At 60.6% G+C, this 26,886-nt stretch overlaps 1 protein-coding gene across 9 annotated transcripts; it reads right to left on the bottom strand.

The window, feature by feature from the left end:
- Positions 1–4,274: 4,274 nt before the first annotated feature.
- Positions 4,275–20,179, bottom strand: BCAN (brevican). 9 transcript variants are annotated; one of them, XM_027048676.2, is made up of 15 exons: positions 19,811–20,179; positions 17,797–17,913; positions 16,304–16,413; positions 15,659–16,033; positions 15,156–15,330; positions 14,759–14,886; positions 13,966–14,259; positions 11,834–12,055; positions 10,727–11,353; positions 7,491–7,598; positions 6,845–7,003; positions 6,196–6,278; positions 5,668–5,812; positions 5,010–5,200; positions 4,275–4,705 (listed from the first exon to the last, which is right to left on the bottom strand). In XM_027048676.2, exons 3-15 carry the CDS (start codon positions 16,392–16,394, stop codon positions 4,601–4,603), a joined length of 2,703 nt encoding a protein of 900 aa, XP_026904477.2. In that variant the 5' UTR covers positions 16,395–16,413; positions 17,797–17,913; positions 19,811–20,179; the 3' UTR covers positions 4,275–4,600. The 9 variants fall into 9 exon arrangements, 8 of the variants coding, with proteins under 8 accessions (XP_026904477.2, XP_053065207.1, XP_026904479.2 ...); XM_053209232.1 differs by having other exon boundaries at positions 17,797–17,909; XM_027048678.2 differs by lacking the exon at positions 17,797–17,913 and adding an exon at positions 16,506–16,629.
- Positions 20,180–26,886: the final 6,707 nt, after the last annotated feature.

Raw genomic sequence — 26,886 nt, 5'->3', positions numbered from 1 at the left:
GTCCTGGGTTTCCCCTCAGTGCAGCACTTGCTGTGGCTCCCAGAGTCTCACCCGTATTCCTCCCGCTGCAGGCTGCCCCTCTTCCTCAGGCCTCTTACAATCACTCAGATTCACTCACTGCTTCCAAAGGCCCTGGCCCTGAAGCCCCCCTCAGTCCCCCTCTCAGCCCCTCTTTGGGGACCAGCTGCTGCCACTTGACCCTGTGGTGTCTCAGCTGCCGTCTGCTCTGCTGTCCTTGGCAGCAGGGAAGGAGGAATGTGGTTTAATTTCAGCTGGAATGTGCCCTCTGGGCCGCCCGCCGGCGGGGGAGGGGACGGGGACCGGGCCCACCCAAGCCCAAGAAACCCAAGAGGATTCTGGACTGGGGGACAGGCTCCTGGGTCCCCACCAGGCCCACCCCCACCCTGCAAGGGAGGCTCCGGTCCAGGACGCATCCTACAGCAGGCTGAGTGTTTTTCGAAGCTGGGGCAGGAGATGCTCTTTGTGAACCTGGCGAGTGCTGACACACAGGACCCAGGTGCCACACCCCTGAGTCCGCAGGTGTTCAGGAAAGACAAAGAGGGAGACTCAGGGGGCTGATGCCGCTGGCTCAGGGACGGAAGAGGGACCGAAGTGAGGGCCTGAGGCCAGGGCCCACAGAGAGTCTGCGGTGGGAAGCAGGGGGAAACACGGAACTGTTTCCTCTGCACGGGGGCCCTTTCCCTCCCCTCCCCAACCTAGCACCCCACACCCCGATCAGACTCGTGTCTTCTCCCACATTCCAGAAGCAGCTTAGTTTGGCTCCTGCTCCCCCACACCTTCCCCAGGCCCCATTATTCCAGGGTCCCCTCTGGTAACCTAACAACAGGGATAGAGCCCAGACCCCAGGGACCCAGGTCCTGGAACCCTCTTGTCCCCTGCAGTCTTCTCTCCCAGTGTCACAAGCTCCCCTCCTCCAGCCCCATTCACCCTGCCCACCCCCATGACTCAGCTGTGGCTCCAGAAATAAACGGAGGCAGATGCCAGGGGGCCACCGTCGAGGAACCACCTCCCAGCAGCTGTGGGCTCAGCTGCTGACAAGCCAGTGCCCCAGGGTCCGGGGAAAAGTGGCCGGAGGGCTTGGGGGGGGGGGGAGGTGCCCCACCAGCTCTGGCCCTCGGTCAGCCTCCCTCACCACTCACAAGCCCACCCTTCCCCCTGCTCTCCCTTCTTCTGTCCTATCCTCTACCTGCCCTTCCCCCTTCTCCCCGGCCCCTCCACAACTCCTGAATCCCTTGGTTTCTCCTAGGATCCTTCCTTTTCTGGTCACCCCACATGTCACAGAGAACGTCAGCTCACCTTGATGGGGAAACTGAGGCACGGAGAAATGTCCCCTGCCAAAGCTACTAAGAGTCCCTAGATGCCTCTTGGGGGCCATAAACACGGGTCAAGGGGCTGTGGGATGCTCCCCTTAAATGTCCCAGTCCCAAGGGGTCAGCAGCCTTCCCTCAGCTAACAAGCTATCCAAAGACTAAGGAAAGAAAACATCAGGAAATAAACACAGAGGTCGCAAGAGCCACCCACTCAGACCATTAAATAGAGTCCAGAGCCCTTCGGTGGGCGAGTTGCCTCACATTCTTCCTCCTTCTCCCTCTTTCTCGGTTTCCTCCCTTTCCAGCCCCTTCCTCCTGCTCTGCCCTGAATCTTTTGGTTCTTCCTTCCTGGGAGGAAGCGGGCTGCTTTGCAGCAGGTGGGGCAGGAAGCTACTAGATCTCAGGAAGGAGTAATGAAGGAACGTGGGTCCTCACTTCAGGCAGGGATCTGACCGCAGCCCCCAGGGGGCGCCTCCCACCCCCAGGGGTCTGACAGGCTGAGCATTTTTGGAAGTCTTTGCAGGGGCCGGGACAATGGGGCCCTTTCTCTCCCTGTGCAGGAGACAGGCCTACAGACAGGGCCTCGGGGCTGGGACAAAGGCCCCAGTGAGGTCAGAGCACTGTGTAGGAGTTGAGGGGTGGGGAGGTGGGGACCGGGGGAGGAATGGGGAGGTGGGGTGAGGGTCAGAGCAGTCCGGGGGGTTGCTGGGGACCACGGTCATTGGAGGGCCTCTGGAAGGGCCATCTCAGAGGCCTTCAGGCCCCTCTGCGACCAATGGCCAAGCACCTAAGGCTGGACCTCCCTTCTCTACTCGTATCCATACGCTCTGACCTCATCCCAAGAGAACAGGAGACCCTGAGGCGGACCGCACATTAGACATGCGGGAAAGAGGCCGAGTTGAGCCACACATCCAGGGGTTTGACAGGGTGGGCACATGGTCTGTGCTGTGCCCTGGAAGGTGTCCCCTGCTCCGGGCTCTTCCCAGATGAGGTGCCAAAACCCCCTCCCCAGCCATCTCTCTCTCTCTCTCTCTCTCTCTCTCTCTCACACACACACACACACACACACGCACACACACGGGTCAGCACTGGATTCTATTCAGGGTGCTGAGTCATCCCTGGACCGGCTCCCCCTTCTCCAGGAAGCCCAACGAAGCAGGACAAGGCTTCCGTTTCCGGCCGCCTTGCCGAAGCAGCCAGCAGGTGTCCGGGAGGGGGAAAGGATTCGAGTTCCAGCTCTGTGTCAACCTCTGGAACTGCCCTCCTGCACAGGTCGGACGGTGGCCCCCAGCCTGTCGCCGTGGGGGAGATCCAGTGAGGAAGTGTCAGCCGCAGGGCTGGGAAACCCAAGCCCCCTCCGCTCGCCCCCAGGAACCCTCTGGGAAAGCCAGCTGGCCATCCGTCACCGTGAGGATGTTTCCCAGAGAGCCCCCCTTAGGAGCCCAAGGACAGACGCTGCCCCCCCTTCAGCCTCCTTTTTCCTCTTCAGGCCCTACCTTCAAAGACCCATCTTGTCTCCCTCAACTCACAAATCCACCTAATGCCTGACATCCGAACAGCGCACGCACGGACTAGGCAATCACAGGCAATCCAAGTACAGAATAAAAGGGGGGTCTGCTCTGGCCTCAGGATCATTTTCCTCCCTGTGGCTCGCGGAGAAACAGCCCCATTCGCGAGCCTTGGGAGGCTGGGTTGTGTGGGGAGGGCAGGGGGAAGGCAGCGGGAGGGGCAGGTGAGCCCTGCGGGAGGAGAGGGGTCCTGGTGGTCGGTGGGTCTGGGAGGTCGTGCTGGATTCCCAGACACAGCTGGTCTGGGGGTCTCCGTACACGGTGGGCAGCATGGCGGGGAGAAGCCCCCAGCTCCTCCCAACAAGCACCTGTCCTGCGGGCCTCGCTATCTCTGGGTCTTTCTATGCGGCTCGCAGCCTCTGTGATTTGCCCTCTGTCTCTGACTTGTATCAGGTTTTCCCGACTTGCAGGGAAGGACGAATCGCCCATGTGGGCGAAGGCGGTTAAGAGCCGGCACAAGCAGAAGTGTGAACACCTGGCAGCGTGTGCATGTGCGCGACTGCGCCAGGGCGAGGGCCGGGACCCGCGGCAGGAGTTACCCCGTCCGGAAGGCACACGACCACGAGGCCCAGTAAGGCACAATCCTGTACACGCACACTCGCGGCCGCTCATTCTCTCCGGTTCTGAGTGACCTCACCATCTCAACCTCCGATGAGTCACAGCCCCCCGGGGCCAGCGCGGCACGGCCGGAAGTCACCCTCCGCCCGGCAGCCCGCTACCCGCTTCCCCGCCCGACGGCTGCGAACCAGAGGTCGCGGCGCCCCCTGGCGGTCCCTCGGGACTCTTGCGACTCCCGGCGCCGGGCCCGGCGCACGCACGCGCACACGGCACCCTCAGGCCGCCGTGCCTGAGTCCACAGCGCCCTCTGCCGGGCACGGCCTGGGAGACCTACCAGGTCACTTCTTGAGCCCAAGGCCACCGCAGGGCTGGGGACCCCTCCTCTGCTTCTCCCTTCCCACCTCTCTTCTTCCTCTGCTGGAAGCAAGCCCTCCTGCAGTCTAACCCCCAAACCTGCACTCCCTCGAGTGAACCCCCCCCCCCCCCCGGGGGAGCCTCAGAACTGAGACACCAAGGCAGCCGGGTCTCTGCTTTCTCCATGGCCCTCGGTCTCTCTCCCTCCCCAGACTGAGCTCGTCTAGGTCGGCTGCACCCGCACTCTGAGCACTCCAGCTCCTTCCGGACACGCTCCCACTCCCCCGATCCCCGTGAGCTCCCAGCTATTCTGTGCCAGGCACTGTTCTATCCACTGGCATCTTGGGGACCGCTCTGACCTCCGGAAGTTAATAAACACAGAAGGGCTGTTTATCCTGGGAGGCCCAGCCCCACCCCACTTTCCTTTTTCTCTCTCTCACACAGAAACATCAACCTTGCTTGTGCTGAAATGCAGCTTTATTTCCTGCTGGTTTGGCAGGTACCCCATCCTGCAAGCCCAGTCCCCTGGGAAGCCCGACGGTGGGCAACGTGCCCCCCCCCCCAGGGGATGGCAAGGAGAGGGGCAGCTGAGGCACTTAGGGGCCTTCCCCGAGGCCCTGAGGGGAGAACCTGAGCCAAGGCAGGGGGGAGAGGGTCTAGTCTAGGCTGGAGCCGCCCAGGTGCTTCCCACAAACCCCTTGAGGGCTTGAGCCGCCTGGAGGGCAGCTGCACCCTCCCAAGTGGTCAACCGGTGATGGGAGAGGGCAGTGCCGGGTAAGGCCTTGCTCCCTAGGGGCCTGGAGAGGGACTGGAAGGCGGGGCCAAAAGGTCCTTCCAGCGTCCCAGTAGCCTCCCCTGATGTCCTGGGGCCTTCGCCAGGTGCAGAGCTCGAGCCTGGGAAAGACACGCACACTCACGCTCTCCCCTGGGCCCCTCCTCCTCGTCTCTTCTCAGAGCCCGCGCCCCGGGTGTTACTGCTCCCTGAGCCCCGGTTAAAGCACTCATCTTGGCTCGGCCACTGTTCTCAGACATCAGCGCTGAAAGGGACCCCAGGGCGTCCAGCCGAGCTCCTCCTCTTTGCCTCACAGACGGGCAGTGATTACTCCAAGGTCACACAGCCAGTGACTGGCAGAGCTAGGACTAGAGCCCAGGGCTACTGTTGGCTAGTGCCCCCCACCTGCATCCCCCTGGCACTCACGGGCCTGCGGGGCACACAGGAGATCTGGGGGGGCTCCCAGCGGCCATCCTCCTGGCAGCGGATCAGGGGCTGGTTGCGCTGGGTCAGCCCCTCGCGGCACCGGTAACGAAGCACGGTGTCGACTTCATAGCGCCGTCGTGGGCGGCCAAACACTTGAGCCAGGGGCAGCTCTGGCGGAGGCCCGCAGGACACTGCAGGGGGGACACAGTCAAGATCTGGGAGCCCGGCTCTGCGGGTGACAGCCCCCAGAGTCGGCAGGAGGAGGAGGAGGGGGTGGGCCACAGGGGGATGCAAACAAGAGCAGAGATTCCTGGTGGACCACCTCGTTTGTTAGACGTCCCCTTGCCCATGGCCTGGGACACGTTTCTGACTCCTCTGTAGCTTTGCCCCCTCCTTTTAACTTTGAGTTGATTTATGTATTTATTTAGAGAGTGCAGGGGAGGGGCAGAAAGAGAGGGAGAGAGGGAATCCCAAGCAGGTTCCCCCACTGTCAGCTTGGAGCCCCCTGCGGGGCTGGAACTCACCAACCCTGAGCGGAAATTAAGAGTCAGGGGCCTGTCCAACGACTGAGCCACCCAGGCGCGCCGCCCCCTCCTTCTATACACCCAGCAGCGACGGATCCCCCTGGCGCCCCCTCCTCCCCCTTGCCCGGCCTCACCCAGACCCATCTTGCAGGTGTAGGACAGGTGGTAGTTGCAGGGCACATCACTCCATTGTCCCTGATCGTGCCACACCATGACCACACAGTTCTCCCCGGACAGGAAGTAGCTGTCAGGCTGCCCAGGGTTCCAGTTCTCATAGAGCTGGGGGGACGGGGTGGGGCAGGCGGTGAGGGCTCCCGCACCGCAGCGGGGGGAGGGGGAGAGGGATGGACCTAGAAGGCCTGAGCAGAAGGCGGGGGGGGGGGGGGGGGGGCGGGGGGGGGTAGCACTAGGAGAGAGGAGACAGGGGGATGGGGTGTAGGGGTCCAGGAGGAGAAAGGACAGGTCGCGGGCTTCGGCGGGGAGGGGTAACGAGAGCCAGACTGGAAGAGAGAGAAGCGCACGGAAGGGAGGCGGGGCCCGGGGAGAAGAGCGGAGAAAGGGCCAGAAAAAGGAGGGGGAGGGATGGGGTCACTGGAGGTGGAGGGCAGAAGTGCTTGGAAGAAGCGACCGAGCCAGCTAGAGGGGCGGCCGGAGCCTCTCACCAGAGGGACGCCATCTGACCACAGGAAGTCGCCTTCGATGGTCCGGTCGTTGAGCCCGATCCACTGGTACTCGCGGTATCGACCTGCGGAGGAAGCGCGGGCGGACGAAGGTGCGCAGTGAGCCCCGCTGCCAGCAGGTGGCGCCGCTCCCCGTTACCGGCGGCCCGCGCGCGCGACTCCTTCCCGCCAGACCCACCCCGCGCTTCCCTGCTTTCCCATCGGCCCATCTGCCCGCGGACGGGTAGAAGGCAGGGGAGGGCGGAGGGGTTGGGGAGAAGAGAAGTGTCACCAGGGCCAGGAAGGGGAAACTCTGGGGAAAGAGCAGAGGCTTTCATTGAGGTCAGAGTCGGGACCCGCAGAAGGAGGGTGGGGGTGGGGGGGGTGCAGTCTGGCCGATGCAGGTGTACTCCCCGCGCCAACCCCAGCCCTCTCGGCCTGAAGCCCCCCTACCCACGTGTGGAGGGAGCGAGGACAGAAAAGGGAATGAATGAATGGATGCATGGATGAAGTAAACCAAATAATGGGTACCTGAGTTAATGAGTAAGGGAGTTAATTAATTAACACACTCACGCATGATTCATGATGAGTTAATGGGTGAGTGCGAGAGAGCAGGTGACGAGGGTCCCCTCCAGCCCCGTCCCCAGCCCACTATTGATGAAGTTCTGCTCCTCGGGCGTGCTGATGCTGGCCAGGTGCGCGCCGTACATCCGGCACTGGGTCTCGGCCTCCTCCCAGCTCCTCCGGGTAGAAAAGTGCTTGTAGCAGGCGCCCTGGAAGGCGTCCCAGCCCGGACTGCAGAAGCGGAGGCCTGGGGCGCAGAAGGGTGGGCCACTGAGGCCAGAAGGGCCGGGTCCCCTGGAGGGGACTCGGGGGGGCGGGACTAAGGTGCCAAGGAGCCAGGAGGGCATGAGGGGAGAGGGGGAGCCAGGAGGGGCCCTGTGCAGGGGGCCTTGATGGCTTCCTCCTCTGGGCCACAGGGACTGCCAGGGTGAGGGCTGCGGCCCCAGCCTGGGTCCCCCCAGTCCTCCACCCCGGAGAAGGGCCGTGCCCTCCTCTCTTCCCAGGAGAGAACTGGCTGGAACCGAGCACCCCTCCCACAGGGGCCGCTCCAGAAAGGCATTTCTGGTCCACTTGACAGATGAGGAAATTGGTAGGGCTCGGAGAGGTTGTGTGATCTGCCTAAAATGGAGATTCAGGACAAGGCCCGTGCCCTCCCTCCCGGCTCCAGAGCGAGCACATTGTGGCAGGGGCCAGGCTCCAGATCCGCCCCCACCCCTGCCGCTCACCACACTCACCAACATCACACAGGTCCCCCCCATAGCCAGGCAAACACAGGCAGCGGACCCCCTCCTCCTCCTCCAAGCATGTGCCACCATTGCGGCAGGGGCTGGGGACACAGTCACCTGAGAGGGGAGAGAAGTGAGGTGGGCGGAGCAGGGGAGCACAACTCTGCAGCCTGAGCCCCCCAGGAGAGGGTTCGGCACGTCCACGGCCCCAACCCCCTTGTCCTGAGAGCTATCACAGCATCTTGAAGTCAGCCCAGCCCTCAGTTCCGGTTTCTCTCCCACCCTGACCCCCCTCACCACCTGCCACTTCGGGGTCGACTCAGCCCCGTGCTGGCCATTGCGGTGTCCCCTGGCGTGGGCCCAGGCTAACAGGGGCTGGGCGAAAGTGGCCAGAAAGGCCCTCAGGACCCAACCCCACTGAAGGGAAAGATGCTGGGCTGTCAGTCGTGAGACCCGGACTCTTATCTGGCTCCTGGCTCTGCCGACTGACATTGGACAGGTCACTCTACCTCTCTGGGCCTGGAGCTTGGTTCCCCACCGCCTTGTCTTTGTGCCGGGTCCCTGCACAGTTTTGTGTGGTTTCGGTGGGGGCTGGATGAAGCGGGAGGAGAGGAGGATCGCCTCGGCAACAGTGAGGGGTGGCCTGCCCTTGACTGCTTCTGGGACCCGAAATTGGGGTGGGGGTGGGGGGCTAGCTCTCCCTCTTACTCCCTGGGTGGAGTCAACAATCCCAGAAGCTGATAGTGAAGAACCAATCCCCTCCCCAGGCCCCCTCTGCAGGCCAGTCAGCCTACCCCCCTCCCCAATCCATCTCTGCCCCTTCTGGCACTCTCTCCTCCAGGCAGTCCTCTTAGACTGACACGCTGCCCTGAAGGCCTGCAATCTGTTGTCTGGCTGGGTCTCCTGCCTTCTCCTCAGGACTCTCTCCCTCTGGGTCCCGGGGTGGGAGGCGGCTGCCCTAGACCAGGCGTGGGTGCTGGACGGGGCAGATTCCACTCCTTCTGGTCCAGGAAGAGGAAGATGGCCCCACAGACTGACAGTGCAGGGCTGGGCTCTCAGCTTGGGAGGTAAAACCACCCCTGGGCGGGACTCTTCTGACCACGCCATACCCCCAGCAGCCAAGGGCGAGGCCCACTGTGCTTCCCTCCGCCTGGTGGGGGTGAGAGCAGAGGTAGGGGGAGGAGACGCTGGAGTCGATTCCAAGAATTTTGCTGGGATGACCTCGCTGTTTGGGGTGAAATGAATCAGCTGTTCCAGCACCACCACCCTGTCACCTCTCCTCCTGCCAACAGTTTCTTCCAGGCTGGTAGCACCAGCTCCCTGGGCAAAGGGGGAGGGGAGGTGTTTTATTTAGCACCAGGCCCCGCGGAGGGCAGGAGTCCTGCAGCCCCTTCTGTTCCTCACCTCTTGCCTGCACCTCTGCGTTCAGCCAGCCAGCCCTGGGGAACAGAGACTTCTACACTCGGTCCCTGGTTGTCCACCCCAGGCCAGAGGTCCCTCCCCTGAACCAGGACCGACAGCGTGGGGGCAAAGGAACTCCTCTTGAAGGAACTTTCTACTCTTCCTTCCTCCCCCTTCTTGGGGCCAACTGCTACACACAACCACAGAGTTCTTCACTCCTGCTGTAACAGCAGGGCCAGAGGACCTCCCTCACCCACCAGGTGGGGTAACTAAGGTCCTGCAGAGACTTCCACTGATGCTTCTCTTCCCACCAGACCCCCTCCTAACCCACGCGGCACTGAACTCCAAGGCCAGCTGGGCAGGGAGCCAATAGTTGAAATGGGGGAGCCTGGGTGTGATGCAGGGGCCCCTAGCCAGCCCTGGACCATGCAGGAAGGGCTGTCGGTCCTGGGACTGGGCGGATCCCAGGCGTCTCCAGGGATCCCCACTGGGAAGCTCAGCCTTCCCTGAATGGGTAGGGCGGCTCTCGGACCCCAGAATCTAACTCCCCACTCCTCCCCCCACCTCTACGTTCCTTCTTCCTCGCCTCCTGATTTGTGTCTTCGCCAGCATTAGGGACTTGGAGATCCTTTGGTTCAGGGAGGGTGAGACCATCCTTCCTAAGGGTAAGGTGGGCTTTAGTGCAGGGGTTAGTGAAGAAGGGGGAGGCTGTGGGCAGGGGGATGCTTGTTAGATGCCGTCCCCCTGCTGAGTTGTGCCGACGGGGGGCTGGGGTGCCTGGATGCCAGTTTGGGCCTCTGTGCTGAGATGGACTTTCTCTATCACGAGTCTGTATGTGTGGCTCTAGATGGCAGCCATCGAGATGGATCAGAAATGAATACAAGCACGTGTGTGTGTGCGCGCGCGCGTGTGCGCACGCACGCACACCCCCCCACCCCCCCACCCCCCCACATTCAGGCTGGTGGGGGTTTCTCCCCATCAGGAGTGAGGGACAACCCATAGACCAATGGACAGCGACTTCAGCTTTGGACTCTCAGCAGCCGGGAAGAAAGGCAGAGGAGAGCTAAGGGGAGCACGAGGGAACAGGGAGCGATGTTAGACAGGAGGGCAGGAAAAGGCGCTGGCTGAGGATGAAAAGGAGGAGGCAGAGAGGCATGGAGAGCAAGGGACACGGGCGAGCGAGGGAGAGACATAGCACAAAGGGAAGCATCAGAGAGCTGCCTCCAACACAAATCCAGGGAATGAAAAGGGCAGACAGCTGGGGTGCAGACAGAGGGTGCCAGAGTTTTGGTTATAAAGTGGTTTAATAGAGATTTATTTCCAAGGCTTGTTTTCCATGAAACAGTCGAAAAATACTTCACAGAAGTAGTCGCTTAAGGCTCTGTGGGGGTAAGGGCTCTCCTAGACCCCAGCAGCTGACCCCAGGCCTCCCTGACATCAGTGGGGTGTCTGAAGGGGAAGGAAGGGGACAGTAGGGGAGGGGCCTGAGCCCCGAAGAGTAGAATAGGGACCCAGGAACCCCTATCACAAGAGGAAGGAGGGTGCTCTGTGGGGCCAGTAAGTCACCAGTGGAAAGCCAAGGGCAGGAAGGAGTCCCAGGTGGTCAGTGGTGGGGCTGGAGTCACGGGGTAGGGCCATGGCACTGGGGGTCGTGAGGTGAGAAATCAGAGAGCTCGTGTCCAAGGTTGGAAACCCACAGGCAGAGGTGTACAGGAGAATGAAGACGAAGGACAGGAGAGGCTGGGGCAATGGCGGTTAAAGGATCATGGGTCATGTGACCCAGAGCTTCAGGGGGAGAAAGGGGAGGAGGAGGAAGAGGGAGGTTGAGCCTTGGGCGAAGTTACCTGATGAGGGGGCCACGGCCACTCCACCTTGGCTGGCGCTGTCAGTGGGCAGCACTGGCTGAACCCGCACTGAGGTCCCTGCTGGGACAGTTCTTCCAGAATTCTCTTCAGAGGGGGCCTCCAGTTCCCTGGCACCCTCAGGGGCCCGTGTGGCTGGAAACAGGGCAGGGGTATCCTCAGAGCTCCCTGTCTCCTCACTCTCTCCTCGAGGGACCCCAGACAGCTCAGGACCCCCGGCCTCCTCCTCCCCCACCTCTCTCTCCCCAACCGGAGTGGGAGGTGGTGGGGAGGCCAGTTTCCCATTCGTGGGAGTGGGCAGAGTCTCAGTGGGTGGCCCAAGGACCCTTGGAGGCCTGGGAGCCTCTGGCTCTCCATCGGGAGGTGGTGAGGCACCAGGCTGTAGGACTGGCCTCGCTGGTGGTGGGGAGGCATGCAAGAGTGACTCCTTTGGGGTTGGCTCAGTGGGGAGAGAGGCCTCTGGGTCTGGGCTGCTGAGCTCGCTGGGCCAGGCCCACAGGGCCTCCTCCTCTGCCTCCTCCTCTTCCTCCTCTTCATCTTCTTCCTCCAAAGCCTTGCCTTCCTCTTCTGAGGACCCCAGGGGAGGGACGATGGATTGGCTTTCGAATTCTAGACAAAGCATAGGTGGTTCAGCACCAGGGACAGCACCGGCCGAACGGAAGACGGAAACTGAGGGGAAGAAAGGCGGGGCTGGGGAGGGGGAATGGGAAGGGAGGCCCGCAGCGGGTGAGGGGGAGGGGGGAGGCCAGGAGGAGGCTGCCTCTGCTGCCACCAGAAGACCTTCAACTTGAGCTGAACTGTCATTAGCCCGGCACAAAAACATCGTCACCGTGTCTCCCTCTCCTTGTCTTAAAATTCTCTAGTCTATTTTGGGTAGGCAAGGAGGAGGAGGGAACAAAGGAGGGCGCACCCTGCTTCCCAGACCCAGAGAGTTTGGAGTAGAATGTGCCGGAAAGGCAAGGGGTGGGAGCGTACTGGGGAGATGCCCTGCATCACCGAGACGCTGAGAAGGGTCAGGGCCGTCAGGAGGCCGTAAGCCCAGGACAGGCGGCTTCACCCCCGCTTCTCTTACTAAGGGACTCCAGTTACCGAGGAGGGTCCTAGGGGCCTCCGCCGGGTCTTCTGGAGGGGACCTTGCACCTCCCCCATCCTCCACAATGGGGACGGAGTAGATGGCTCCCCGGGACTCGCTCTCCACAGCTTCCCGCGGCAGCTGGAGCTCCTCTAGGGTCTCTGTCACTGTGACAATGGCCTCCAGCCCGTCAGAGGCTGGGTCAGAGGCCTCAGGCGTGGTGGAGGGCTGGCCAGAGTCTGTGAAGAGGAAAGTGTCAGTGGGAGGTTAAACAGGTGGCTTTGCACCCAGTCACAGCCTGAACTCGAGGGCTCTGGGTTAGACTCAGAGACCACGAAATTCTCCCAGTTCTCACTCATCTTTCCTGTGGAGGACCCATGAAGACCCAGGAAGCACTGCAGGACTTTATCACTTGTTCCTCAGGCATTAATCAAGTGCCCACTCTGTGTCATGCCAAGCATTCTTCTGGGCACTGAGGATACAGTAGAGAAAAAAGCACCAAGCCTCCTGCCCTAAGGGAGTTTATAACTTAGCTACGTAATAAACAAACACACATATAACGTTACCATATAAAGAACACTTGGGTAGAATAAGGAAACAGAACGGTGGGAAGTACTACTTTAGATACAGTGGTCAGGAAAGGCTCAGGGGAGAGAGATTCCCTTGAGAAAGGACACGGAGGCAGAAGGAAGGACAGGTGGCCTCAGGACCTTGGGACACCTTGGGAGCAAGGTGTGAGGGCTCCCAGGGCTCCTGAGACTTTTGAAATGGAAGGGGCCAGGGGGCATCACCCAGGAGAGCTGATGGCTGGAGTGCAGGAAGGACATTCAACAGTCACCACCCGAGGGTCTCAGCATCGGGGCAAGAGGGCAAAGGAAGTGGTCGCCCCATCCTTCCAAAAGCTGCTCCCTTCCAACAACAGGAGCTTTCGAATGGATTACCTCGTCTTTGGAGAAGAGGGCCAAGATCAGAAAACCAATGAAGCGGCCGCGGAACTGGGCTAAGAAAAGCCCCGAGGGCTGTCTGTGCTTAGCCAGACAGTGCAAGCACAGCATGTCCTGCCCCTCCCCTCCCCGCGTCACCTGCTCCAGTGAGCCTCGCTCATGCCAGACAAGCAAACCTGTGTCCTTGCCTGCCTCTGTCCTCCACCTGTTCCCAACCTCTCCATCCAGCCCCTCTTTCTGTGGCTTCCTGGAACAGTGCTTGGCGTGAGATCAGTGTATAGACATGTTCATAATTACTATAATCATCATCCGCCTTTCGGTTGGCCTTTCCACAGGGACCTGCCTTCCTCTAGACTCCACTTCCCCACCGCTCCCTAGCCCCAGGCTGAAGATACTTGGAGATCTGTCCAATAGAAGTAATGCTTTTCTCTTAGTCTCTCTTCGTGCTGGGAGCAAGGTGTGTTGTCCTCCCTCAGACTGGGGGCTCCCAGGGCAGAAGCAGGCCTTCTCCCTTCAGAGTAGGAGCTCCCTGAAGGGAGAGGCTGTGTATCCTCCCTTCATTTTTGCCTCCGGCCCTTGTCGCAGTCCTGCGGGCTCACACTTCAGGCCAGGACCCACGCACCCCATGGCACTGCCTCCCTGATTGTCAGTCACTGGGGGTGCCTCTGGGGGTCCCAGGCACTGCCTTCCCTTCAGCCCCCAATATAAGATGTGATCAGGAAGCCATCTCTGCCCCCCAACTGTCCTTGAGGACCTGCTTCCTGTGGGGGGGAATTATGTCTGTCCATCAATACTCAGTGGTTACAGATCTGACACCCTCAAGCTGAAGGTTCTGGAATTCCCCACCCCCACCCCCACCCCGTGAGGGCTCTTGAGGGCATCAGGTTAACTGGAACAGACCATTCGTTGGATTCAGAGAATGTCCATCATCTCTCTCCACTCATGCGCTGACCAGAAAAGGAAACCTATCCAGCCGCGCGGTAGGGAAGAGGCAGCTTTGACCCTGGAGAGACAGGCGCTCCCCGGGGCCACACAACCCAAGCCAGAGGGCACAACCAGAATGAGGACCCTCGGTGCCCAGCCTCCTCCAGGCGAGCGGCAAAGACCTGAGCAAACCCGGACAGAGCTGGGTGGGACCAGGGGGCTCAAGGCTGTCTGACCCACAGAGAGAGGGTGGGCGTGGCATCTGCAGGGGGGTGGCTCACCTCGGAAGCAGTAGACGTTGAAGCGGCTGTACTTGTTGGGGAAGCCGGTCTGGTTGGGGAAGAGGAAGAGAGTCTTGACGCCAGGCAGGCCCCCACCGCAGCGCTGGCTGGGCGTGACGATGGGGTAGCGCACGCTGCCATCGGCCAGCCAGCCGGGGCTGCAGCGGTCCAGGCCGCCATCCCAGGCTGCATACAGCTGGCCCGTGGTAGCGATCTCTGCACCCCGCTCGCGGCAGTATGCCCGTGCCTCCTCCAGCGTCAGCTTGTCTGGAGGGGCGCCCAGGAACAGCTCTCCTGGTAGGGAAGAGGGGGCCGGGTCACCAGGAAGTTGGGAGCCCCTTTGACCCTGGGCTCCCGCAGAGACCCTAGGCGGGCTTCTCTGGGCCTCAGTCTCCTCATCTGTGACATGGAGTCAAACGTCCTATTTCAAGGTCAAAGTTCGGGTAGGGCCTCAGCAGAGATGTTATTACTCAGAGGAGCCCGGCTCGACGTCCTCATTCCGCAGAGAAGGTAAGCGAGGCCCAGAGATGCTAAGAGGCAGAGACATACACAGCGGGTGGCTGCAGAGTCAAACTCAAACTCAGTCTCGTCCCACCTGGTGGAGGCCTTGGCCATGGACTTGCGTCCATGACTGTGTTTGGCGGGAGGGACACCGGTTGTTTCTTTGGAAACAACCCCCCTGGATGCCCGAGTGAACACACGAGGGACGACGGGTCCAGCACAGGCCCCTGAAGGACCTACAGGCAGCACCGGAGAACGGGCTCAGGCCTGGGAACGCCTCACCCCCAATCACCATTTAGGTCTTCAGCGTAGCAGTAGACATCATAGAGGTCATCCGGGTCCACCACGCCATAGTTCCGGACCCCAGGGAAGCCATCCATGTCTCCATAACAGGCCTCCCGTGGGGTCTGGATGGGATACCTGGGAGCAAGTACAGATGCCTTCACCAGGGAGCCATCCAGGGATGCCCCCCCCCCCCCCCCCGCCGAACCACACTGCCCTCAAGGTAGCCAGCTGTCTTCCCAGTTCTGCAGGGACACCCCCCAGGGCAGGGTCCTCACCTCCCTCCTTCCCAGGAGGCAGGGAGCGCCGTGCGGCTGGCCCGAGGCAGTGGGCAGCCCCCCGCAGAGACCGAGCCACCCGCCACCCCAGACACAACTAGAAGCCCCCGGTCCACAGCCCCAGCCCACCTCACGGTCTGGTCGGACAGCCAGCCAGCATCGCACTGCTCATAGCCCCCGAGGTAGGCGGCGTAGAGCTGCTCCGGGGTGGCGATGCGGGCTCCGATGCGGGCACAGGCCTCCTGGGCCCGGGCGAAGGAGAAAGCGTAGCGGGCAGAGCCCTCCCGGTAGAGAAAGACGACCCCTGAGGGGCAGACAGGAGCCGTGAGGCGTGGGTCACCCCCACACTGGCCTCCCCTCGCCCTCCTTGCCACTCCCCTGGACACAAGGGGGGAAGTCCACATCGTGCTCACTCTACAGCACGAGGGGCTCAAGTTAGACTGGGCAGGATTTCCTCCACCTGAAGACAGAAAGGAGGTGACAGAGGCCCGTGTCTACGCACTCCTTTTCCAGTTCAGTCTGTGCCTTCCACGTGTGTTTGCTTCCCCCTCAGACTGTGGGCTGGGGGGGGCGGGGGGGGGCGGTCCTGCCCTCCCCTCCCCCCAGGAACCTCCCTCCGTCCTGCCCCTCACCTTTGACCTTGACCTCCACGGCGTCGCTGCTGTCGTCTATGCCGTGCTGGACCTCGCAGCGGTAGATGCCAGAGTCGTTGGGCCGCAGCTCGCTCAGCGCCAGGGAGACGTCGGTGAGTGACGCCGGGTAGGCGGGCAGCGCCACGCGGAACCGGTAGGCCTCGCTCACCTTGACGCGCAGCCCCCGCGCCACCAGCACCTCGGCCTCCCGGCCCCCGGACAGGAAGGTCCACTTGACCCGCGGGGAGCCCAGCACGGCCCGGCGGCCCGGCGGCGGCCGCAGGTAGTGAACGTGGCACGGGATGGTGAGGGCGCCGCCCAGCACGCCCTGCAGCGGCGCGTCGCCCGAGATGCGCACGCGGAAGGCCCGGTCCTCTGCGGGTGGGCGGGCGGGGCCGGCTGGGACTCAGCGCCTGGGTCCGAAGGGTCCCCCCCCCTCCCCTCCCCAGAGCCCACAGCTCATCCCTTCCTTACCTCCAAGTGTCCCAGGCCAGACCTTTCCCCACAGTGCCCCCCCCCCCAATCCTATCTCCTCCCTGGGTCCCCCAAGGCTGGAACGGTTTGGTGGGACAAAAAGCGAGGCCATTCCCTTCCATAGGGGAGATGGAGGAGACAGAGACAGTGACCCTGAGTGGGGTCGCTTACCTGAGCTGTCCCCTTCCAGGGCATCAGCTGAGGCCGTGGGGCCCGGGGCCAGGGCCAGGGCTATCAGCAGGGGCAGGAACAGTGGGGCCATGCTCAGGCTGCTGGAGGGACTTGAGGAGGAGAGATGGGGTTAGACTTCAAGAAGGACTTCCCCCGGCACCCGAGCACGCATATCCTGGCCCAAGAAGCCCAGCGTCCCCACCTCACTGTTAACACCCTCGTTTCTGATCCTGTCTCCCCACCAGGGATTCCTGCTCCGAACCAAGACCTGGGCGCTAGTCAACTTGCTGCAAGTTCCTTAAGCTCTCGGGGTCTTTGTTTTCTTCCTTGTAAAAGAGCAGCATCATAACCACCTCGCAGGGTGTAAGGAGGCTATGTGCTTTCCACCCTAGGACCCCTGTACAGATGCACAGCGGCAGGCATACAGCAGGAGCTCACTAAATGCTCCCAGCAGGAGTGGTGGGTGCTGTTATACTTAACAATTCCCTCTGCTTTTCCCAGTGCCAGACTCCTTCCTCGAACCCAGAGCCTCCTCCTGCCCCAGCACCCCTCCAACATTCCCTTCCTGTCCCTTCCTCCCTGAGCACCACACCCCCCTGGCCTCTTCCAGGAGGGCCTCCTCGACTGACCCTGGGCATTGCACAACTTCTCTCTAGCCCAACCCCTCCTTGACCTCTCCCTACCCCACCGTTACTTATAAGGAAACTCTTCTCTTTACTCCTAGCACCCTCCACCGCCTCCTTGGCTGCCTTCTCCCTTCTTCTTCTTCCCAGCCTTCCTTTCTGCCTGGCACGGGCTTTCCCACCGGATCCCCTGGCTCAGAAACCAGCTGGGACAAAGCCCCTGTCTCTGCCAGTCTGGCTTCCATCCAGCCTCTCCCTTCCCCCCGCCCAGTCCCAGGCTGGGGGGTGGGCTAAGGGAGGGTGAGAATAAATGGGAGGGGCCATCTCCCTCTTGCTCTCTTGGCTATCAGACACTGTGAGAACCCGGAATATTCCTCCGAAGATCTCAAAGCATTTACACTCTCATAATGGAGGGATGGGGGGGGGGGTGACATTGAGAAATGGAACCCAGAGAGGCAGAGAGGGACGGGGCTGACCCCGAGTCCCCAGCCAGGCCAAGTCAGGTACCAGCCCAATGAGCCTCCAGGAGTGAAGGCTGCAGGGCTAGTGTCCAACGTCACCCTTAAGGGCCGGGCTACACTTAGGAGAGCTTGAAGACCCCGCCATGGGGTAGGTCGACCTGCAGCAGGAGGGATGCAGGTTAGACTCCAGGCAAGACTTCCTACCGACCAGGCTCATTCCCACTCCAGGCCCATTGTTCAGCCTTCATCTTCTGTGCCCTCTCAGGCTCTGCCCTCACGCATGTCTCCCCCTTCCTGAGCCTGAGCTGCTGGGAAATGTCTCCCCCAGATCCCCCCAGGGAATCTCAAAGCCCCCCCACCATCACTGTAACCTCCATTTCTGCCACTACGGTGGGCTTCATTTCCTCACAGTCAGACTTGGGGAAGGAGTGAGAGGAGCCAGATGTCCAGGGTCTCTCTCGATGGGGCCAGATCAGAGGACGCGGAGACCAGCTCTGGGCGCGGGAGCACTTGGGAGGACTGCTTTCTGGGGATGAGGGCAGACCGTTTGGCGTGAGCAGCCAGTGCCTGCCGGGTGCTGGGCAGACGGTTCGCCATCCATCTGAGTGGGCCAGGCCCCGGGCCAGGCCCCTTTCCGGCGCCTTCCCTCCCCTCTCTCTGGGCTGGAGCCAGAACTGCTCACAGACCGGGTCCCAGCTCTCTGACAGGTGGCCCAGAAACCCATATATCTGGAGCCACTCTGGGACCGGCATCCTGGACCCCCCTCTCACCTCTGTTTTGAAGGTGAGGGGACAGAGGGAGAAGGTCTGAGACCGATAAAGACCTGGCCACCCCGGACTATGGAGGTGAGCCCACGCCCACCTCCGGGAACAGGGGTCACTGACCAGAGAGGCCTGGATTCTGTGGTCGTCACAACTGGCGACCTCTGCACTGTCCCCACCCCACTGCCAATCCCCCCCAAGCTTGGGCTTCAGCCCCATCCTGTGCAGCTAGGAGTCCTGAGAAAACTTAGCTATCCCCTCTTCGGGCGCCAGCCTCGGTGCGGGCATTGGCCTCTGCACCCCCTCTGCTGTCCTCTGTTTCTGTCCCTGAGAGCTCAGCCGTCTTCCTGTCCCTTCCCCTCGTGCCACACCATCCCTCTCTCCAGCTCATTCTTTCCTGCTCCAGCTCTGGGATTTCGGCCCTTGCCTTGAGTTTCCCAAGACCAGCCTGTGTGTGTGTGTGTGTGTGTGTGTGTGTGCGCGCCCACGGGTACACACGCCCAACACCCACCACCTCCGTGCTGAGTGGTGAGGGGGTGCTGACCCCCCTGCCCCCCGCTAGCAGTCCAAGGTCGGCCCCATAGGAACTAGGTTCCAGTTCTCAGCGGGGTCAGCAGGAGGGAAGCTCCGAACTGTCCCCTTAGCCACGGTGTGAGCAGCAACCCGAGTGCACAACGGCGGCCGGGCGTTCGCAGGCCCCGCGGGACCAGCTAGAGAAGTCACATAAGCAGCGAGTGACAGACACTGTTAGGAACATCACTGCCCAACCACCGCAGCTGCTCCTAGTTCAGAATCTGAAAGGTGGATGGTGCTAAGTCAGACACGAAAACACACCGCTGGTAATGCTCCGGGGGGTGTGGGGGGCAGTGGGGGGGGGGGTCTGTGGGTAACAGTGTCCCTTGACCTCACTGCCGTTATCTGGAATAGAAGTCACGCAGATACTAACAGCACTAACAAAACTGATGGCAAATCTCTTGGTCCCACTGGAAGCACGTGGGCAGAGCTATTCCAAGTGGAGAGGGACGTGAAAGGACGGGGGGGGGGGGTCCCCCAGCCCAAGGCAGTGCTAGAAAGGAAAGCAGGAGTGGTAAACAGAATTCCGTCCACCTGAGCCAGGCCTCTTAAAAAGGTTTCCGGTGCACAGCCTTAACTTTGAGAAAAATGCTGTTACACCGATGAGGAACCCCAGGTTCAGGGAGGTCAACTAACTTGTCCAAGGTCACACAGCAAGTAAGTGGCAGAGTTGGGACACCAGCTCCGGCGGGCGCCCGGACCCCCAGCTACGGCTCTGGGGAGGGGGGCCCCCAGAAGGAGGGCCGCTTCCCGGCTCCTCCCGCCGCCCGCCCGCCCCGGACAAGGTCGGAAATCTGGGCGGGGGCGCTGGCAGCGGGGCGCGCAGTAGGGAGGCGGCGGGGACCCGGGGAGGGGGGGCGTTCCCATCAGACTCGGGTGGCCGCGGGCCGCAGGGCTGGGGCTGGCAGCGGGCGCTCGGGGGCTGGCCCGCGGCGGACCTCGGTGGGGGGTGGGGGCGGGGGGGGGCGGCGGGGTCAGCGGGCCGGGGGCGCCGGAGCCTCGGGAGGCAAGGGCAGCGGGGCTGGGGGCGCGGACCCGCCGCCTCCCCTCCAGGGTCCGGGCGGCCCGGCTGCGCTCGCGCTCACCTACCGGCAGGCGGCCGAGGGCCGGGGCTAGGGTGCGGCACCGCCAAGTTTGCCGCCTCCTCCGGGCTCTCCTCCGGGTCCACGCTCGGTCCTGCGGCTGCAGCCGACTGCGGCGGGGACTGCGCGGGCGCGAGGAGAGGCCGGGCCCGCAGGGCGCTCGGGAGAGGGCGCCGGGCCGCCGGGCGCCGCACAAAACCCCCTTTCTTCCCCCCGCCCCCGTCCCGCCCCTCCCCTCCCCTCCCCGGGGCCGCCCCCGCCCCCTGGCCGGGGACGCGGGGGGCTCGGGCAGGTCACGCGACCCGCTGCTTCCTCTGCGTCCGTTCCCGGCGGCGGCGGCAGCGAGAGCAAGGACGTGCGAAGTAGGACATGGTTCTGGGGAGGAGAGGCCGGGGACTTGGGGGGGGGGGGGGAGGGCAGAGGGGCGGGGAGGGAGGGCTCGCGGAGCTGGAGCAGGATGTTGCAGCGGGAGGGATGGGCGTTAGACTGCCGGCGGGACTTCCCGCGGGCAAGGGGCGAGGAGGAGGGACTCAGACCTGCACAGTAAGGGAAAGGATGACGGGAGCGTAAAAGGGGGAGGGGCGCTCATTCGGAGGCAGGAAGAGGTGCAAACGACCACGACCAAGGCCACCTCCCTGTCGGAAGCTCTGATTGGGTCCCGTCTACGGGGTGCTCCCACCGCCTGCGCGGAGGAGGGGCTGACTTTGCAGCTGGAGGGACGGAGGTTAGACCGCAGACTCGTGGGTTAAGCCGGGCAAGTCAGGGGCTCTGTAGACGGGCTGTGGGGGAGCGACAGCACGGTGCGTGGACATACAGGTCATGCCAACCAATGTGCGAACCCCCGGCGTTGCCGGGAGCCCACAGGGCCCCCTGAGCGGGGCTGTGGCTGATGAATGTGCAGCCTGGTGCCAGGGGGTGGGCCTCGAGTGCTGCCCAGCCGTGGGGGACTCCTCGGAATACCAATGATGCCCCCTCCCCGTCTCCAGGGCCTCCTCTTTCCTCTGCTTTCCCAGGCTCTCTCTGCTCCTCCCTCTCTCTTCCCCCCTCCCTCCCAGGACTAGAAGCAGAGCCCCTGGCACGGACCGTGGGCAGGACAGCCAGATGCCTGGATTCCTTCTCCTGGACACCAGTGGTGGCACCAGGGATAGCTTGTTGGGGGGGGGGAGGGGTTGATCCCCATCATCTCCAGCAGCACCCCCAAAATATCCCCAGTAACGTGGGGTGCCTGCAATGCAAATCAGCCTCAGGACAGGTGTCTGTCCTTGCATTTAGACTGCACCCAAGTCCCTCCTTCCTGTGCTGGAATCTGGACTGCCCTCTGCTGATGCCCCAGCTGCCCCAGTCACCACTGCCTGGATTCTACGCCCAGTGCCGTAGACTTGGTTCCAAAGGGCTTTCGAGAAGCTCACAAAAAACTGCTCCCTGAATCCTTGAGGATCTAAAGGTAGAATTCGGGCCCCTCCCTGGACGCCCATCTCCTGTAGAGACAGGACAGGAACACCTGGGGGTGGTGGGTGGGAGGGTCCTTTAGTAAGAGAAATGACCCAGGCAGGGATGTGAGTCTGGAGAGGACAGAATAGGTGCCTGACAGAGTCTGGGGAGGGAGAGACCCCCGTTTATTCATTTCATTAAATAAATATTAACTGAATGTCCTCTATGGACCATGGACCATTTTAGGACCGAGTCCTCCGGTGGAGAGGGGGGATCTGGCCTTGGGGCAGATCCGGGCAGCGCCAGGCAGCCCTAGGCTCCCTCTGCCCCCGTCAGGCCTTGCAAGCCCGAGCCGAAGGATATCCCGCCTCCCCCAGGGCAGCCTCAGCACGGGGGCATGCATCCAGCCTGTCCCCACAAGTGCCTGCTCAGCTTCACATGGGGCTTGAGTCCAGCCAGGCGGGGCCAGGCAACCAAGGGGCTGAAATTCAATCTCAGTGGTAGTTGTGCATAACTACGGCTCTTTGCCGCGGGGAAACCTGGCTGTGATGGAGGAAGAGAGAAAGTGACCTTTCTTGCCATCTCCCCTCATGACTAGAAGTGCGGACACACGTTTTGGTGTCTCCTGGGGGAGTCCAACCTTGACCGAGGCCAGCAGCCTCTGGGTCTGGACCAGGGCTGGTAGCAGACAGTCTGTTCCAAGAGGCAGACCCCTGGTGGGAAACCAGACGCGGTGCGAGAACAGGCAGCCGCTGCCGAGCAGACTGACGAGGGCCAGGCCTCCGCAGGCGTGGGCACCGAGGTCAGACCCCCGGCTGGCCATTTGCGGCGGCCAGACCTCGGGACAGGGTTCGTTCCTCAAACCGTTTCCTGTTCTGAACGGGCCCCATAGTATCTATGGCACTGGGTAAAGACTACCGCCCCTGGCCACGGGTGAGCTCAGCAATATCTAGTTCCTTTCCTTTGCTAGTCACACACGTGCATGCACACACACACACACACACACACACACACACACACACCGTAATCTGCACTGATCTACTGGCCAGGAGGTTGGGAGGCCACTCCCCTGTGGATGGGACGGAGGGCTCATCGTTATCTGAGAAAGGAGTCCTTCCTGAGGATTGCCCAGGGGAGGAAATGAAGGCCTCCCCACATTTCCAGCGCTGAAGATCCACGCTGAAGTCTAACCAGCACCTGCCGATCAGGGGCTTTCTTTACCATCTTGTCCCTGGCCACACGATCCCCCCCCCCCCGACTTCTGTCCCTTTCTGAGAAGAGGCAAGAACCAAGACCCCCTCGAGGTCTCCGAAAGGGACCCTCAGGGACTGGCTGAGAGCAGGAGGGTCGACAGAGGCAGGAGGAATTAAAGTGAGATTTCAGGGAGAACTTCCTGCCCCAGTAACAGAAGGACAAGGTGTCAGAAGTGGTCGTACCTTCTGGACAAGGAAACACACCCAGAGGTGAAGCGACTGCCTCGGGTCACACAGCATGCGATTGGCTGACCATGGCCAAATGCAAGCCTTCTGACGGAAGCCCAGGCCAGGGTTCTCGCCCGGGCCCCAGCTGTCTCTCAGGGGACAGAAATGGTGCAGGCAGAGAGAGAGAAAGAGAGGGAGGGAGAGCGAGGGCAGCCCAGCTGGCTGGCCTCCCAGCCTCCTGGGCCCTGGGGACTTTTCCAGTCTCTCTGGATGAGAACAATCCATCTCCTGCCTCTCCCCCTCCCCCGACATCCCCTCCCCTCCCCTCCCCCCCTCCAGGCCAATGCTGAGGCCGTGACCCAAGTTGAAGAAACAGAGTTCCCCCCAGTATTAGCCCCCAGCCTTCCTCAGTGGACTCCCTGCCACGGTGGCCCCTGCAGCCCCTTGGGCACCTGGCCCCACTTTCCCAGGCTTGGAGGTGGGGCCCGGGCAGCTCAGTTCCTCCCCAGGCCCTGCAAGTCTTAGAGGCACCTGGGCCCTCTGCCGTGGGGACGCGGGACAGGGGCTGTGCACACGCACTCCGGACGCTGGCACAGCTGTGCTGGGAGAATGGGGGCTTTGATAACTTCTGAAAGGGGCCAGGAAGCACGGGACCCCAGCCCAGACGGGGGAGCGGCCAGCAGTGTTCTGATGGTTCCTGCAGCTGAGGGCCGGGGGGCGGGGTGCCAGGGCAGGCGGGGTGGCGAGAGGGCAGCAGTGGGACCTACAGGCTGAACAGCATCTTGGGAGAGCCCTTGAGCAGGAGCGGACAGATCTCCACCCGGAGGGGAGCAAAGTCCTGTGTTCAGAGGGGACCACCAGACTGTTCCCCAAAGAGCAGCGGAAGGGACTGGAGAGATGGACCCTGAGACCATCCAGAGCTCCTTCTAGAGAAAGGGGTCCCGTAGGCAGAGTCCTCGCAGCCCCTCTCCCTGGTCCTGCTGGTGAGAGATTGTTCACTTTTCTTTGGTGCTGGGGCAACGCTCGTATCTGTGGGCCTCAGTTTCTTCACCTGTAAAATGGTAACAGCATCCTGTTTATGGTTTTGACATTGGTGCCACATAAACAATTTATACAATCGAAACATAAAAGCAGGGCACCTGGGTGGCGCAGTCAGTTAAGCATCTGACTCGTGATTTTGGCTCATGTCATGATCTCACAGTGTGTTGGGATCGAGCCCCGATCCGGGCTCTGTGCTGACAGCATGGAACCTGCTTGGGATTCTCTCTCCCTCTCTCTCTGTGTGCCCCCCCCCCCGCCCCACCGTCTGTCAAAATAAATAAACTTTAAAAACACATAAAATTAAATTTGGAATAATTAAATTAATTTTGGATTAAATTAAAAGGAACACAGGGATGCAATCCCTATAAATCTGAAACAAAGTGGGGGCGCCTGGGTGGCTCAGTGGGTTAAGCGTCTGACTTCAGCTCGGGTCACGATCTCGCCGTGAGTTCGAGCCCCGCGTCGGTCTCTGGGCTGATGGCTCAGAGCCTGGAGCCTGCTTCCAATTCTGTGTCTCCCTCTCTCTCTGCCCCTCCCCTGTTCATGCTCTGTCTCTCTCTGTCTCAAAAATAAATAAAACGTTAAAAAATTTAAAAAAAATCACCATTAAAAAAATAAAATAAAAACATAAAATTAAATTTGAAATAATTTAATTAATTTTTGATTAAATTAAAAGGAACACAGGGATGCAATCCCTATAAATCTGAAACAAAGTGGGGGTACCTGGGTGGCTCAGACGGTTAAGCATCCGACTCTTGTCGGACCCAGGCTGGTTTGACTCAGGTTATGATCTCATGGTTCATGGGATCCAGGCCTGTGCTGACAGCGTGGAGCCTGCTTCGGATTCTCTCTCCTTCTTTCTGCCCCTCCCTGCCCCAAAACAAATAAACAAACTTAAAAAATAAATAAAACAAAGTGAAACAAGTGTGCATAATTGTGCATAAAAGATGACATTGGAGGCAAAGCCACGTGGGGGAATTTTCTTTCAAGTGACTATAAAACGCACCATTTTGACTATTCATCCCTCAGGACAAAAAGAACCACGAAGAAATCATAATGTTGGCATTGTTGTTTCAAAATGCATTATTTCTCTTAATAAAGCAAATAAGTAATGATGGTAACGGTGTTCGGAGCTAGGAGTTTCAGTGCGAGAAAAGGAAAGTCAAGCAAAACTGCCAATGTTTTCTGTGAATTGGAAATAACAGCACGAACTCGCGATTTGTACGGACAGCTCCCGTCCGCTGAAAAGGCTGAGCAACAGTGACCGCCCAGTAACACTGCGTGGCCCCGGTGGCCAGATTGTGGTCTCTAAAGAGCACTCTCCACTCACAGGAACCAGGCCTCCTGGATGCATTCCAGTCAGGGACAGGATAGCTTGTCGTACTTGAGAATAAAGGAAGTTTTGAGACTCAGGCCAGGCTCACGTCAAAGGGAGCCATGAGCCAATTTGTGAAGATTCCTGTTAGCCACGATGAAATGTCAGCTTTAAAATGAATATCGACTGCAAGGGATTGACGCACATCAGATATATAAAACCCAAGAATTCATAATGATACCAAAAGATAAAATCCCTGGGGTGCCTGGGGGGCTCAGCCGATTGAACGTCCGACTTCGGCTCAGGTCATGATCTCACGGTTCATGGGTTCAAGGCCCGCGTCGGGCTCTGTGCTGACAGCTCGGAGCCTGGAGCCTGCTTTGGATTCTGTGTCTCCCTCTCTCTCTGCCCCTCCCCCACTTGCACCTTGTCTCTCTCTCATAAATAAATAAACATTAGGGGCGCCTGGGTGGCGCAGTCGGTTAAGCGTCCGACTTCAGTCAGGTCACAATCTCGCGGTCCGGGAGTTCGAGCCCCGCGTCAGGCTCTGGGCTGATGGCTCAGAGCCTGGAGCCTGCTTCCAATTCTGTGTCTCCCTCTCTCTCTGCCCCTCCCCCGTTCATGCTCTGTCTCTCTCTGTCCCAAAAATAAAAGTTGAAAAAAAAATTAAAAAAAAAATAAACATTAAAACAAATTCTTTTTTTTTTTTTAAATTTTTAAGGGGCACGTGGGTGGATCAGTCAGTTGAGCGTCCGACTTCAGCTCAGGTCATGATCTCACAGTCTGTGAGTTTGAGCCCCGCGTCAGGCTCTGTGCTGACAGCTCAGAGCCTGGAGCCTGCTTTGGATTCTGTGTCTCCCTCTCTCTCTGCCCCTCCCCTGCTCATGCTCTCTCTCTCTTTCTCTCTCTCTCTCTCTCTCTCTCTCAAAAATGAATAAACATTTTTTAAAAAATCCATGGGCACCTGGGTGGCCTCGGTCGGTTGAGCGTCCGACTGTTGATTTTGGCTCAAGTCATGATCCCAGGGTCATAGGATTGAGCCCCACATTGGGCTCTGTGCTGAGCATGAAGCCTGCTTGGGATTCTCTCTCTCTCTGCCCCTCCCCTGCTTGTGTGCACCCTCTCTCACTCTAAAATAAAAAAATAAAAAATGAAATAAAATAAGGTCCCTGGTCACCCTTGGGCATTGATGGGGCAGCAACTCACAGTTGTGAGAATTAATAGGGTCTAGTGGGTCCTGTCAGTGTCCACCTGTGTCCCCTTAGTGGCCACCCTGACAAGACAAAGGCTGCTGATTGCCCGAGGACTTTTTCCGAGCGTGCGGGTACGTTTGGTCCAAGTCATACGTGCGTGGGAGTTGGTGCCCTGGAAACAGGCCTCAGCCAGTGACAGAGAGAGAGTTGGTAGACTAGAGCCCTGGTCCCCCTCAGGTGGGGACACTGTGAGGCAAGTTCCCCCGTCCCCCCTCACTCCCAGCAGCTTTGGGCTCCAGCTGTCCACAGTCATCACCTGCTTCTGTTTTTTGGGTCATTTACTCAATTTATGGGATTCCTTCCCTTCCCTGTCTCACTGTCCTATTAGATCTGGGAATTCAGGGCGCCCAGGTGGCTCAGTCAGTGAAGCGTCCGACCTCGGCTCAGGTCACGATCTCACAGTTCATTGGTTCAAGCTCTGCATCCGGCTCTGTGCTGACAGCTCGGAGCCTGGAACCTGCTTCGGATTCTGTGTGTCCCTTGCCCACTCGCACTTTGTCTCTTTTGCTCTCTCTCTCTCAAAAAGCAAATACACATGAAAAAAAAAAAGATCTGGGAATTCAGAGCCACCAAGTCATGAGCACGCGTGGGTGAACGTTTGTGCTGGGGCATGAGTGCGTTC

This window comes from Acinonyx jubatus, chromosome E4 (genome assembly GCF_027475565.1).
Source record: "Acinonyx jubatus isolate Ajub_Pintada_27869175 chromosome E4, VMU_Ajub_asm_v1.0, whole genome shotgun sequence".
Taxonomy (NCBI): Eukaryota; Metazoa; Chordata; class Mammalia; order Carnivora; family Felidae; genus Acinonyx; species Acinonyx jubatus.
The sequence above is the reverse complement of the archived record's forward strand: the minus strand, read 5'-3'. Positions and strand labels throughout refer to the sequence as shown.